Source organism: Opisthorchis viverrini (assembly GCF_000715545.1).
Source record: "Opisthorchis viverrini unplaced genomic scaffold opera_v5_46, whole genome shotgun sequence".
In the NCBI taxonomy this organism is placed as follows: Eukaryota; Metazoa; Platyhelminthes; class Trematoda; order Opisthorchiida; family Opisthorchiidae; genus Opisthorchis; species Opisthorchis viverrini.
Genome location: NW_008751703.1, coordinates 938,156 through 952,800, shown reverse-complemented (window position 1 = coordinate 952,800; position 14,645 = coordinate 938,156). Strand labels below are relative to the sequence as shown.

At 42.9% G+C, this 14,645-nt stretch overlaps 1 protein-coding gene across 1 annotated transcript; it reads right to left on the bottom strand.

Annotated features, from left to right (window-relative positions):
- Positions 1-1,555: 1,555 nt before the first annotated feature.
- Positions 1,556-9,395, bottom strand: T265_03335 (hypothetical protein; the record flags this gene model as incomplete). The annotated part of the gene is made up of 2 exons (XM_009167796.1): positions 1,556-2,165; positions 9,306-9,395. 2 exons carry the CDS (start codon positions 9,358-9,360, stop codon positions 1,858-1,860), a joined length of 363 nt encoding a protein of 120 aa, XP_009166060.1.
- Positions 9,396-14,645: the final 5,250 nt, after the last annotated feature.

Sequence of the window (14,645 nt, the reverse complement as noted above, 5' to 3'; positions counted from 1 at the left end):
GGGTGCGAGAGAAATGCTTGGGCTACTTATATATACCGGGAGAGTTTTAGGTAACCCCTTCTTAAGTGGATCGTTCAGCCGGCTTGCGCCTCTGAAATCACTAACACCAGGTTTCTTTCATTCTTTTATTGCTTATCCACTTTTCAATGCATACGAAAATGTCACCGAATTTTGACCGCGCGGTCAAAGGGTTGACAAACAACCGAGTTCAATACACCTCGATTTTACTCAAAGGAGTAGAAAGGCAATAAATGGAGGAACAAAAAATGTGGCGCGATAGGAACTGAGGGCGGGGGAACGGTCTGAGGAAGTGTGTAGATTTTGTCTAAGTTGAGCCCTGTCAAAATGAAGACGAACTTAAAACCATCTCATCCCAGACACAAGTGTGGTTCAAGGCGTCTGAATGCTCCAACCGGTGTCCGGCGCAAACGACCCTTTTAGTTTGGAAACTGGCAACCCAGAGAATGTTTGATGTGCTGATTCAGTCTGTTACACCTGCAGCATTTTACAGGCGGTCTTACAGAACTTCTAATCGGAAGTGAACACCCATCTCAGTATATTTTCTTCGAACGATGTAATAGGCACGTCTCCGTTCTAACTACATTTGTAATTGTAAACACAGCTCGAGATTGACAGTCTGTCTTTAACAGGTGGCAGTGATATTCTTGCCGTTCTCGCTAGTTATCTCGGGCAGCATTTGTTGTGCTTCATTGTTTTCGGTGACCCATATGGCTGAATATTTGGTCAACTTTAAGTTTCAGTCAGATTAAGTTATCTCGGGCAGCATTTGTTGTGCTTCATTGTTTTCGGTGACCCATATGGCTGAATATTTGGTCAACTTTAAGTTTCAGTCAGATTAAACTCTATTCGGAAGGAAGAGCTTTTCGCCCTTCATACAGACGACCGGGTTCCAGTTTCGTCTTGGACACTCCCATCCACACCCAGCCTCGGTTTTGTCGGTGGACAGGCAGCATATTCAATGCCCCATGTCAAGCAGGAGTCCTATCACAGACTCATAAAATACATTTCGAAGTTAATGTATTCGCTCTGTCTATTCCATAATATATGACAATAGTAGGCCGTTAAGTATGGTGTGAAGGAATTACATGGGCCTTGTTCATTCGACCAAAACGCTTGCTTTCGATATTTGTTTCAGACCATACTTCTCGCGTGATCATTTAACGTCGTTTAGCCATGTATTTTGTCTGTATATCTCCCATGACTTAAATTGGATCTGCACACGATGCAGATAGTCTGACTTACACGAAAGATTTGCAGGTAATCTTAGACCTGATCAGATAGAATTCTTGTACGATTTGTGATACAAGCCGTAAATGACTGCTTTGAATCAGCAGTTGATATCCTTATTCGTGTTGGATTTTAAACTGTTTGACAATGGCCGAGTGATAGGTTGTCTTGAGGTCTTGACGAAAGTCGAGACTAGTGCACGCCTAGCCAGTTTTGCAGATATTAAACGGATGTACACATCTAACATGCATTTTTGGCATTTGATTTGGTGCTGAAACGGCGGAAGAAAAACCAACCGGTAGGTATTGTTCACAACGGCCGCGGCACCAGTCTGATCGCTGTGTATTAACACAAGTGAAATTTAGTGCGCACCGTCGGTACTATCAATCCTGCTACTATTGTTTCTGATTTGCAACAGATGAACAAGATAATACGGCACACCTCCCAGCTGGAGATGGTGCAGCAATAGGCCCTCTGTGAATAGGCGCCAAGGTTTTTGTGGATCTAGAACATTTAAAACAAAAAAGCTTTTGGACTAAAAAATTGAACTCAATTTACAAAACCATCGTTGAAAATAAATGCTGAAAAATGGAGAGAATATACCGAGTTTCAGCATGGTGACAGTGCATTTGCCTCATTTTTTCTGCGCTCACTCTCCATATAAACAATGTCACAGGCGCTTTTCTCCACCTGTTTTGCCTTTTGAAAACGCATCTGTGTGTAAGAATCGATGATATTTGCTTCCAGTGATCGATGCAATGCGTCTGGTAAGGTGGTCCCAGTCAACCATTCTGTGATGCGTTGAGTGCAGTCTGTGTTCACCGGGTGGCAATCTCCACAAACAGCACAAAAATATCGTTTACACCGGCTGTCTGTCGTGTAATACGTATTCACAGGGTTCAGCTGCGGTATCTGACCTTGTGGGTGGAAAGCAAAATTGCAGATTCATACTATGCTTTTAGGCAGTACATGTGATAAAATAGGAACTGAAAGGACGTAAGCATTTGGAATAGGTGAAAGTACAGAGATTTCCCCAAGACTTTGGTTTGTCGACCATGGTAAGGGATTCACCCTAGCCTGACAGCTATGCCTGAGATTTTCGGCTGATGGCGTTAACGCTTAGGGAAACTAACTTTGCTTTAGGAAGCCTTGACGAAATCATGATGGAAACAGTAGTTACGCATTTGACTAATTAGCATTACGTAAGCAGGTGTGCACCCAGTTCACACAATGTGTCACGTAATTCGGTGAGTTTTTCTGGTCTTGTCGGTAGTTTATTTTCGTGCTCCCCTCAGGTGCTTTTGTATTCTCTGGAATCGGTTATGTGTGTACTGTGTACGGTGTACTGTGTCAGCCAATAACTGTGCACCGTGGCACAGTTCTTGTTTCACCTACACTGAAGCGGTGAGCAGTGAGGACAACCAAGCGATGGGGACGAGATGGACCAAGTGGTTAGAGCGCGAATTTACTGACCTCTGCCTCTCGACTTCGCCTGTCTAGGCTTTGGCAACCTGGCGGTATCCAAGCCCTCGTGCCTCCTTCGTGCGGCATGGAAGCTACGCACCGAAAGGGTGCTACAGCTGAACGATTCCTTATTTTTCATTTTTTTTACAACCGGGCGAAACAGAGGAGTATGAAGGAGATCACGAAACGCTTGGGTGCTGTCGGTGCTACTCGCCTTCCAGGGTGGGGACCGCGTAATCCTCACTGTGCCTGGTTGGAGACACTACAAGATATGGCTGCCCAGTGATGTCAGTGGCGTTCTTGTTGTCAGTTTCTATCCAGATTGCCTGAGTGAATGGTTGTGGTAAGCTAGCACTAAATCCATTCCCCGTCCACCTTTACTCTTTTCTCCACAACAAGGCTTTCAAATAAATCATGGTTGTACGGCAGTGAAGCATCGGTGTTGAACACTGATATCATGCTGTTGATGATGATGATGATTTCACACTTTTGTAATGAATGGATAAACTCAGATTCGGGTAACATCAATTTGGTTGCAGCATTGAATATACCTTACAATCCATTCAACTGAGTTTCAGGTGGCTTCGCTGCACAGACTTGCGTCATTTAAAATTTTCATTGGTGCCTCCGAATAAAGGGATGTAATCTCCTATGGATAATGATGTTCAGGTATTCCTTCTTTTGGATAAAACAGCTCCTCCGGGACTACACTGAGTGGTATGTTTGCAGACAGAAAGTCCTGTGGAACTTTTCTAAAGGAAGCTTCTTACAGATAATCCTGAGGTGTTTTCGTAAGTGGCCCTTCTGTACTCCGACTGTGTTTTCATTTTTCCATACACTTATCCCTGAAGTCACCGACCTACCAATCGTATGTCGCAGCATAAAACCGGTTGTTGATCATGTCCTCCGTGCTTCACTACCAAATCGTTCGTTGCCTTCCAGTTTCAAAGCGTTCGCCCTCAGAAATTACCCGGTATACAAATCATGTAACCTAAATTACATTAGCCGATCGAGGGTCGCTGATTCATCTCCTGTGACATTTTCCCGTAAACCCTAAGACGAATATCGGGTGCCCTCCACTTCCTATCAGTCGCTAGTAACGCTTTGGAAACACCGACAACTTTCTTCTTCCTAAGCATATGGTATGATCACGCACACTGCACTCTGCCCCATACAAATAAGCTGATTTCACTAATGACGTGACCCAAAGTAGACCAAGCCAATCTTCCTAATTTCTTGGCCGTGTGTCTTCTTACATTCTGATCAAACTGATGCCCAGGTATACTGAGTGACGAAAAGTTTCGAAGTAATTTTCAGTAGAAGTTGGCCATCACTCATTGAATGTTTGTGTTCAGCAAAGTCTAAAAATAGTAGCTTGGCCTATTTAAACTCTTTTTGCATATTTAGTTGAAAGGAGATTCAGGTGGGATCCAGGTGATTTTCTCGCAAAACACAATGCGTTTGCAAATGAGTGTATCCTGCTAAAAGGATCGCAGAGGGCGGATGCGTTTGGAGTTAACCTAAGCTTTGCTCAAAGCCCTGCGGGCTGTATCAATAATAGAATCAGTGTTAATATAAGCAGCTTTCAAATAACATGAAGAAACTTTGGATGTATAGGTCAAGACGGTATTCCGATAGAGCATACACGTTCAGGTCCATTTAGTGGTGTGCGTTTCTATCAACTGCAAACAAGAAGTGAGTTTCCACGTATGGAGCTCCAGAAACCTCGAACAAGAATGAAGCATATATCCCCCGAAGACATCACTAAAATAACCGTCTTTCGTTCTTAATCCTTGTCACTAAAACAACTTGTTGGAATGGGAAAGAAAATAATGCATAGCTCACATTCTCAGCTCTCACGTGAATTGCAGAAATGTGGAGATTCTCGGTTTGTTGTCCTCTTTTTTTAGCTAAAGTCCGCCATAATTGAGTACCGGATGACCGCTCGTGAAGCCTTTTGAGTTAGGTAGATGTCTTTCTATGAAGACAAGACATTTGAGGTGATACTTTTTTGTCTACGTGTTCACCTAGTGTGCCTCATGAAATGTATGTCCGGATCTATCACCGAAAGACCGGAACTAACCGAAAAGAGGGTAAACTTCGTGATGCCGAGATAACGGCGTTTTCAGCAAATTCAGCTGTCGTAAAATCGCCCTCTGTATAAAGGTTTATCACCGAAAATTCTGGTTGTTAACCTTTTCATTTTATAGATTCATTCGTTGCCTTGTGAAACTTGATGTTCCATGAAGTGCATGTTCACCGATTTTCTGGCGTCCCATTGACAAGAACAGGTATGTAGAATGGCTGCTTTGTGTCCACACCTTTGAACATCTGTGGTTGAAAAACTCAATTGAACTAAACTCAAGTCTGATGGGCTTCACAGTTAGTCCGTTGTGCTTGTCATTTCCGTGTCACGATTCTTCTCCAGGTTGGTCGCCTTAATCATACCTATTTTTCACCCAATCTCAACAGCCATTTCAGTCACAACTTTTTCCGAATCAATCCACGGCACTGACTACTGACTCACAGATTTTCGTAAGCTAGAACTAATTTTCTTCCTTATGAGCTATGGTCCATCAGCATTCGCACTGCCAGTGGTCCAGTTCAGCTGTACGCATGAGTTTGAGTCTTGTAGGTTTGTTGGCTAAGTGCACATTTCCACCGTAAGCTGATGACTTGAGTCCGTTTTGCAACCCTGATCCCCATTGGCCCACTCAAGAGATTGCTCCCAAATTGTTCGGCTTAAACAAGCCATTTGAATTGCTTCCGCCGTGGTCATCCTTCCGTAGGCCCACAGCGCTTGTCGTGAGCACTTACGGTGCTGCGTGAACAGAGCCGATTTAACTTGTGAGTACAATGGGACGGGAGTGCGATTGTTAATCATTCAGCTGTAACGCCTTTTGGGTGTATGCTGCGCATCAACCGTGAAGAAGTACAAGGGTCGATGCATTTTGCGATGGTCTGTCACTGCCCCCACCCTCGGTCCATATCGAAGATCGAGAACACATTGAAATCAGCTGACTCACTGCACCGAGGAGAGATCGAACGGGGCAGCGCTGAAGTTATTTGAGAGAACAATGAGATGGACGACTCCAACAACTTGTTTTGGTGTATAAGTCTACCTCGGGGAAAGTAAATCAACTAGATTATTTCTGTGTCATCTGGAGTTTACAACGGTCCATATTTTTGGGGATCCAGCGTTCCAGAGTTACTCCCTTCGATTGGTTGTTCGACTGGTGTCTTAAAACCATTAGGCATTGATTTCCTTCTCAAAAAAATGGGAAACATGTGAGAATGAAAAATCCACCTTTGGAATTGTTGAGTTCCAAATAAGGTGAATGCTTTCACTCACTTTTTGGCGAGTCCACTCAGCTTATGTATGCCCGAGTTACCTCATTCTAAACCAGCTGCAAATAATGCGCAAACAATTTTTGAGAAATGATAATCTGTCTTGTGATCTGTCATCACAAATTTCACACTTGCTTAGATTCAGAGGGCGGGAATTACCCGGTAAACCTTTTGCCATGTGAATTCAAGAACATTTTCATCTTGCATGCGTTAAAAGCGTTGTGCTGTTATGCTACCCTTTTTTATTTTTCATTGAATCTTGACTGGATTCAATTCTGCAAAACCTTTCAGTGTCCCTTCTTATTCACCTAACATCTGAGAATAACTCAACCTCCTCTTCGAACTCTTAAAATAGCACATCCTAGTCGGGTGTATCCGCTATCTCTGTGCAGTCCCTCGTTTGTGAAATCTAGCTGACATCTTTTACCATCTTTGCTTTAGACACAGACATAAAATGCACATCATAATCCATAATCAGAAATGATTCTTGTGGAATTCAGTAATTGTGCGACATGGGAACTTCCAGCTTGGAAACCCTCAGCGCTTCTTGGGACAGATGACAAAACGTGAAAATGAGCCCAAGGTAGGGCGAACTGCTCCAATAATGTACTGTAGTTATTTCGAAAAGATACTTATTACCTCGTTTCTTAAAACTGGCTTGACAAAACAAGCCTTAACAGAGCATGGGCTACAGATTCTTAAAGTGGTTCTTGGAATCTGTGATGGCCTGGTGGTTCAGTTCTCTGACTACCCCGATTTCAGTATATTTCCATTGCCTCTACAATGTGGTTTAAAGTCAGTTCCCTACCAACCCCTCGAGGTGTTGAATGGGGACGTAATGAACGAGATATTCATCTGGGTTCCATGTGAGTCTTCCATCAAAAACAAAATGGAAGGTCAAGTAGCACAAAGGGATGACGGAAACCCGGAGAGCGCGCTTACCTATGAGTCCTAAGAAGAGCGAAACCGGTCGTGGGTTGTCGAAGAGTTTTCAGCAACCTTGCGAGTAGTGTGTCACGTCCATGCAACATACTGTGATATCTCGAATAGCATACCAACTGAAACATGATACAGCTTGTGCAGCACATTCAATTCAGAGAGCAAATCATAAACGAGATATTCAGCTGGATTCCGGACGAGTCTCAAGTCAAAACCAAATCGGTATGCAAATGAGTGTATAAGGCGAACCCATGAGTAGTGGTTTAACTTCGATCAGACTGAGTTGCAGTTTCGAAATTTGTCATGGCCCTTTTCACAGCGAAGCTTACACATCAGAGTAAGTTCAGAAATGTTACATCTAGCACCTTCATCTGATGGATCCCGTTCACCTGAATAATAGTAAGAGGATCAAACAACGCTATGAGGTACGCGGTTATCAATCCCCCTCACATGCTATGAAGTTCCTTCTAAAACATACATTTCCACCTGCAAACAAACTCACAGGGAAAGCAGATTTGCGATTATCTTCAGAAGCATTTCTGATAAGGAAGAAGAAACAAAATTTGCCAAATAGGTGAAAATGAAGGAAGCTTGTTAAAAAGGAGATGAGTGAAATCAGGGAAGTAGAGTTTGATGGTAACTCCCATTCTGTGCATATCTTGTTGTTTTTGGCAACATCTCGACCAACCACCCATTCTTAGCAAAGTTTCAGGATTTCCAATCTTAAAAGGCATCCGGTGGACCAGCCATGTCTCTCAAGTGTGAAAACTTTGCTTTCTTAGAGGTGAAAATTCGGGTGCCTCCAGCTTGTGTTCGTGGAACAGTTATTACGTGGTCGTTTCGCGGAAGTTCAGAATTCAAATCTCAGCATGGCAAAGCATTGCTGAAGAGTAAAACTTGATCCCAGTGCTTTTGCTACTTGATGTGAGGTCACCTGTAACAGTTGCGTCAGAACGGTCTCCACTGTTCGGTCGAGATCGATAATTCTACAAATCTTGAAGCTCAACCGAATTCCAGCTGGATCTCCCGCTGGTAATATTCTTCAGTTGAATACTCTGCACAAAGGCAATCTCACGTTTCGTTTGGTACAATATCCTAAATGCTGCGGCAGATTTTCTCAAAGGAACACCACTTATGAAATTTCTGAGAAGTCCCCGAAGGCCCATGACCGGTGTTTTCCTACTTGAGTTTTATCAGGTAAGTTAAGTCCGCAACTTTCCATCAACCTTCAACTTGCTCTCATTGTTCCGAAAACTTGCTATATCATGTTGAAATTTGGTTGCATGCATAAAAGACTCACTCCAATTCCATTCTTCGTCATCGAATTCGCATTCTACCAACCATGCAGAAGCTAATGACACATGTTTCCACGAGTCTTTACCGATAAGCCCATTGCCAGACTTGACAATATATACAACGGCCCCAGATGAGCCCATCAAAAACCCACTCGGATTGATGGTCATTACTTTATTGAACATTTGGGGAAGTAGGTTGTAGTCTGATTTAGGTCAAACTCCTCCATCGCGTCTTCCATTTTGAACTCTCCGAACTTAACTGTTATCTCGCGTCTCAAACTGTGTTATATTCATTGCTGTTGTGTCATTGGTGTCAGCTTGGATGGATGTTGGTACAGCACCACTGGATTCCAAGGGATTGTATTCAGTTTCGTAAAACTAGAATGCTCTATTATTAATGATGCATTAAAGTGAGAAAGTCAGGGTTGTCCAGCATATTGCTAATCAGCCATAAATAGGCTATATGTAGTACTCATAACAATTCAAGAAACTAAACTTGAACAAAATGTCCACAGATTCTCAAGAACGTTTAGCTTAAATGCTTCTCTGGACTTCCAAGAGGCTTTTTTACAATTATGCCTGTTATGTGTACTTTGGGTTTTTCTTAAGCTGATCAGGTCATTAACAAAAGCTGAACCACATAAGTCTATGTATGTAGACAGTTAAGTCCTAGTACCCCATACAAAAACGTCTCCTATTGGAAAACAAAACAGGAAATTCCGCTTTTAGCGCGCCACACATACATCTTGTCCAAAGTTCGTGTCTCCGCTGTAGAAAATTCCAATCTATTTTGTAAGCATACTGCAACGGATATTCATATTTTATGGAACAATTCTAGAGTCGTAAACAAATCAAGGCAAGTCACAGCTAATCATCTGCCGGAGTTTAGTAATTCCTTTGCTTCCATTGTCAGTGTTGATTTTACTGGTAATATCTTCCGATGATGGCAGTGAACACGATAAAGGTACGATAGCATTTTATTATGCATAAAAGGTATTATGGACAACTTACTTGGCAGAAGAAATCCATTATAAGGCTCTTGGTTCACTCTTATCCGCCGAGCCATTTGGATGTTCGTTGCGCACTCAACGCAATAATTATACTAAGGTCTGTTTGAATGACTTGCTAATCAATAAAGCACTTCCATGATTCACTCTATCTTAGCTAATCCACCTGAACTTGATAGGTTTTCAGGGTAATACACGACCACGCAATCAAAATCCTTTGGATAAAAATTGAAAATACTTTAATTCAAGCATGTCATCGTTCATTATATTAAGCTCGCATCTGGCCAGAAAACTACCCTTTCGGAGATCTAATGAACAGATTATTCTAATACTCTCTCCTGATGACCGATTTCTATAGATGGAACCTTCCAGAGAAAAAACCGATTCCATCTAAGAGGATATGGTTTGTTGATTTGTACCGCAAAGCGATTCCAGTAATACATGCATAGTTGGTGACGTGTTAGAATATTGGTAGCTCGACTGCATTCATTGGCGGTTGACCAGCTGGCTATTCATCTGCTCGTTGAGCTTGGTAAATGACGTGCACAAATTTCGTCACTAGTGGGGGAATGAAAAGAAGTCCAGACCGATCAGGAGATCCGTTGCAAGTAGCAATTGGGAAGCCGAAGATAAAACTAGAGGGGTCAGTTATCGGGTGCGAGGCTCAGATGAATGGCAAACACTATACCACTCACTATGACTTTGTCCATGTTGAGTGACCGCGTTTTTTTGACAAATTAGTTGGAAGCCTAATTAATTGTGCCATGCGTTCAAGAGTGGTATGCCCATTCAAGACATCTCAATGACCTTCTTACGAGTGAACCAAAAACACGTGTGGATTTGGTAAGCGGTAGCCAGACGGAGATAAACATGGATTCGAACCGGAACTTAATAGCGCTCTTTTGTAAGATATAAATTTAGTGTGAGCTTCTTAACGAAATGTTCCAAGCGTAAAATTGTGAACTTTTTTTCATAGATTCGGATGACAATTTCAAAGGAATCGCTTGTTTTGTGCGTTATCTTGCCCACTGGACTATCCGGTTTGATCTGCTGATGCTGACTGTTACTAGGTATTACTCTAAACTTATTGGCATTCACACATTTAGTGATCACCAGCAGCTCTACTGCTCCCAAGGGTGAAAATAGGTAAATTATCATCTACCACTTTCTTATCCGCCAGATTGTTTGATGAGTTCAGCTACCACACTCAAAGGAAACACCATGTACTGAAATTTCGATTACAAGCACTGCACCCAACCTGAAAACCTCGCCCAAAAATCCGTACCTCACTGGTTATCTACCTGGAAGTAGCATTACCCAACGGTTTTACGAGTGGATTCTGCATCCAACTTTGGATGACAAATGGATTCCTTGCAAGTCCACTAGCTTTCTTCCTTTTCCTTGACGTATTTCGTGAGTTAAAACAAAAAGGCTCGCGGATGACTTGGACTGCAGCTGCCCAAACATGATTGGTATTCATGGCGTAGATGATAGCGGTTGAACGGTTTTAATTCGAGTCTGTACTTTATTAGGCCTGCGTTTACTCCAATCTTCAAGCGACTACAGGACAAGCGACGTTTGCATTGCTTCCCTACGCGGTATTGGTCATGTTGGCCGTAACTTAAGAATAAAAAGTGATTTGTATCTCAATTTGGCTATATGAACTGTGATTGAGTGCTCGCTGGTGCGGATCATTCTGCCGAAAGAGTTTCACTATTGAAACAATAGGACGAGGGGAGACTATTGTCTCAGATGGGTATTCCTATATGAAACGGTTTTCTATGGGTCAGAATGGATGTATCAACCTCTCATTCAACAAATACCTAGCTGTAAGTCATTCTTTTGTTCATAAGCTCTGTCTATCAAATCTGTAAGTGAACAGGGTATCGATTACTTAAGTTTTAACGATGAGCATGTAGTGTCTGTAATTCGTTGTCACATTGACCATTTTCCTGAAATCAAACTACATGTTGTAACTGTTGTACATATTTTATCATGACATTAGTATTAATGTTGCGAATACACAATTTTCCGGTGCGACCTGCTGACGTCTTGCTGAACGAGTGTATTTACGTTCCGTTGGCTGAACCAGTGAGACTAGATCTCCGTGTTAGCGTCAACTGTTGAACTTCACAATAAACCCCCGTGACATTTTCCAGCCGTGAATAACTTTCCTATCGTGGAATATATCACTCACACGTGAATCATCCGTGGGAGATTTCTACGAGTGAATATTTCTTTCACAGCCGGTTACTGCATTTGGATCGGTGTAGTGGATTATTGGATCTACGCATTCGTGAGTCCTCATTTGACAACTCATTCTTTTCTTATTGTGATTTTGTATTGGTTACTTTTCTCGTTAATTTGTTCGGACACGCTGATAAGGTCCTGGTCCTCTACAAGCAGCTCTCAGCTCAGTAAGCAAAGCAGTAGCCAGCAATACTTGTAGAATGCTTAGGAATTATGTATTAGCGGCGTCTTACGCACAGATAGACAATGTCACATGGTAATGCCATTAATTTCTATTAAGATCTTTTGGTTTTTTAATATTCTTCTGGTTGTGTAGACAACAAAACATCACCAATACATGATTCCTTAATTTGAAGAACATGTGCTTAAACCCAAAGCGCTATAATCTCAAAGCCTCTACATTAGTGAGTCCCTAAACGCACGCTTCGCGTTTATTCACAAGCGAAGTACGCTTAGCTACACAACTCAGCATATCACAGCCAAATCGAATTGAAATAATGGCGACCGTGGTTAGGCTGGAACCACAGTAAATCCGAAAAATGTTTCCGATTCGGCATCATTAATGATCAACTCAGCCATACAACTAGAATTCTGGTTATTTTGTATTGCTTTTAATTGGCTATTGCCCTTAGAAATATAAATATCATGAAAGGGAACGGTGAAGTTCATAAAAGGACACAAAACGACCAAACCAAATTTCCTGTAAGCTTTGAGTGATCCATTTAACAACCAGATTGCATGTCCAATGCAATCATGACTATACTGTGGGTCAATGAAACTTGATGCTTGGAAGCGTTTTCTTCTTGAACTTGGTCCGATAGTGGCTGCTTCAGCCGTGGCTAATACTTTTTTTGCTGAACCACATGTCTACATATCAGGTGGAATGCGTTTGCCGTGACTGTTTTCCCTTGCTTACATGCGTCCCGCATAAATGCGCATGTTAGGTGGCGGAGCTGAGATAGAGTTTTTTTATCCATTTCCAGACTGCACGACCGTAATCTTTATTTCTAACAACCTCTCACCCTGGTCCAAAATTTAAATGCTCCCAAAACACTTATTTCTTATCAAATTGTCCGGAGTTTAGAGCAACAGACATCCTGCATTGAAGTCAGTGGCCACGGTGTGTGTGGTGAATATTTATGCTCAACAGCATGCTCTTGGTGCCAAGGCAAGCCCCGCATTCGATTGCACGAGTAAACGCGTGTGGTTCGGTGGTCGTAGATACCAGTGTTCAGTATATCGAACTACCATATCGTCTTAACTAACGAAGAACATCTTGATGATCTATAGTATTGCAGCTACTTATCCCTGTCCTACTCAAGTGGGTAACACATTGCTCCATGTGTGAGTATATCGAACTACCATATCGTCTTAACTATTGCATGACGGCGTACATGGACACCATACCTAAAGTACGTTAGAGGGTTCAACGAATTTCACTTTCAATGTTCATCCAAGATCCTACGGATTCTTTCGTACTGGGTTTCTCAAAAGAACCAAGGCCAACAGATTCTAGTGCACCTTACCTTAAAGAAGTTACATTAGGTGGACGGATAACCACATTCCGAAGTAACTCGTGCGTTGAATAAAAAAAGCCTTGACTCGATGGCTACTGGGGTGCCTGGGCAAGTTTCTTCCACTTCCACACAAACTCTGCCTAACAGAAGTCTATTCCGGTTTCCCATCAACACCTCTATTGTCACACTGTCAGATGAAGGCACACGGGGTCATCCAACCACTGGCCTGAAGCCTGCCTATGTACTCTTACCTGAATAATGCGGTGTCCTTATTAAACTTGGAGGAATTCACCGGCGAAACCAGCGCCTCAGTTCAAAAGAAAGTGTTTTTTGTTATACGACCACGTTTCACGCGCCGATCTTATTTCCCAAAGCATGCACCGGTGCCTAGTGCTTGCATGAAACAACATATTTGCCACCGCTCCTGTGCACAGTATATTGATAATGATGATCGGAAAATCCGATTCCGAAGCGAGACCAACGTTCTTCAGGGAGAATAAGTGCAGACAGGCGCTTATGAAAGTGAGGTCTACCGTTAGCTGCAGTAGTTACGTTATGATGGTGAGTTGTCTCCTACGGTCGACTAGCATTTTCATGTACACTGAAGCAGTGATGCTCTGTCCCCGCAAGTAAAAGTTCGGCTCAAAGACCACGTACTCCGATCACCCGAAGGATGACCATGATCCCTGTTGTAGTAACAATACAATTAGAATACTCCTGAAAAATAAAATCCCGCTAGCGACCCAAAACGCATCTATATATTATTCTCTGTCCCCGGCCCCCATAGCTGAATGGACCTTTGGGTAACCAAAAACTCCCCACGGGCACATTCAAGGAAACACCACGTTTGCCTTTTAGCTGGTCAGACCTGGACATTGAAAATTTGGAGAAGATTACCGAACATTTGGAAATTGTCAGGGCGCGCCCAGACAGAAGAAAAAGCACACGTGCAGAGAGTGACGCATCTCTAAGGTCACCATCGCTACTGCAAGTCCGGAAAGTAGGTGAGTCGGCGGCTCCCACCAAACACGGCTTAGCAACAGACGACCAGCCTAGTGGGCCTGAGAGTGCTCACGACCGGAACACCATCACTGGCTGTACGGAGCGAACAAGTGAACGACCATATTTCGCCAATTTAGTCAGACGCTCTGTATGTTTTGTCCTGGCAATACAGCCGTGTCCTCAGTCTTCTCACTGTTGCGTATTCTGGCAGGCTCAGTGCAGGCGTAACCCATAGACGGACACCCACGACACAACAGAAATAAACCCCGATGAAACGTAAAGAATTAAGCTTAGAACTTGGAACATCTGGACACAAGTGGATGCGGGGAATAATGAAGGGGCTGGACGACGAATAGCTCTTGTTACCAAGGCAATCAGGCAGTATGTTATCAACAATATGGCGTTCAGCGTGACTAGATGGTACAATCACGGAAAGTTTGGAGCTGGAGCGGAATATTCTTCCTTCCGTATGGCTATGAGAGCAACCGGCGGGAGCACGGAGTTAAATTTGCGTCATCAGAATGGGCGAGCCGAATCTCATCCTTCCAAGAATGATGACAATCAGAATACAGAGG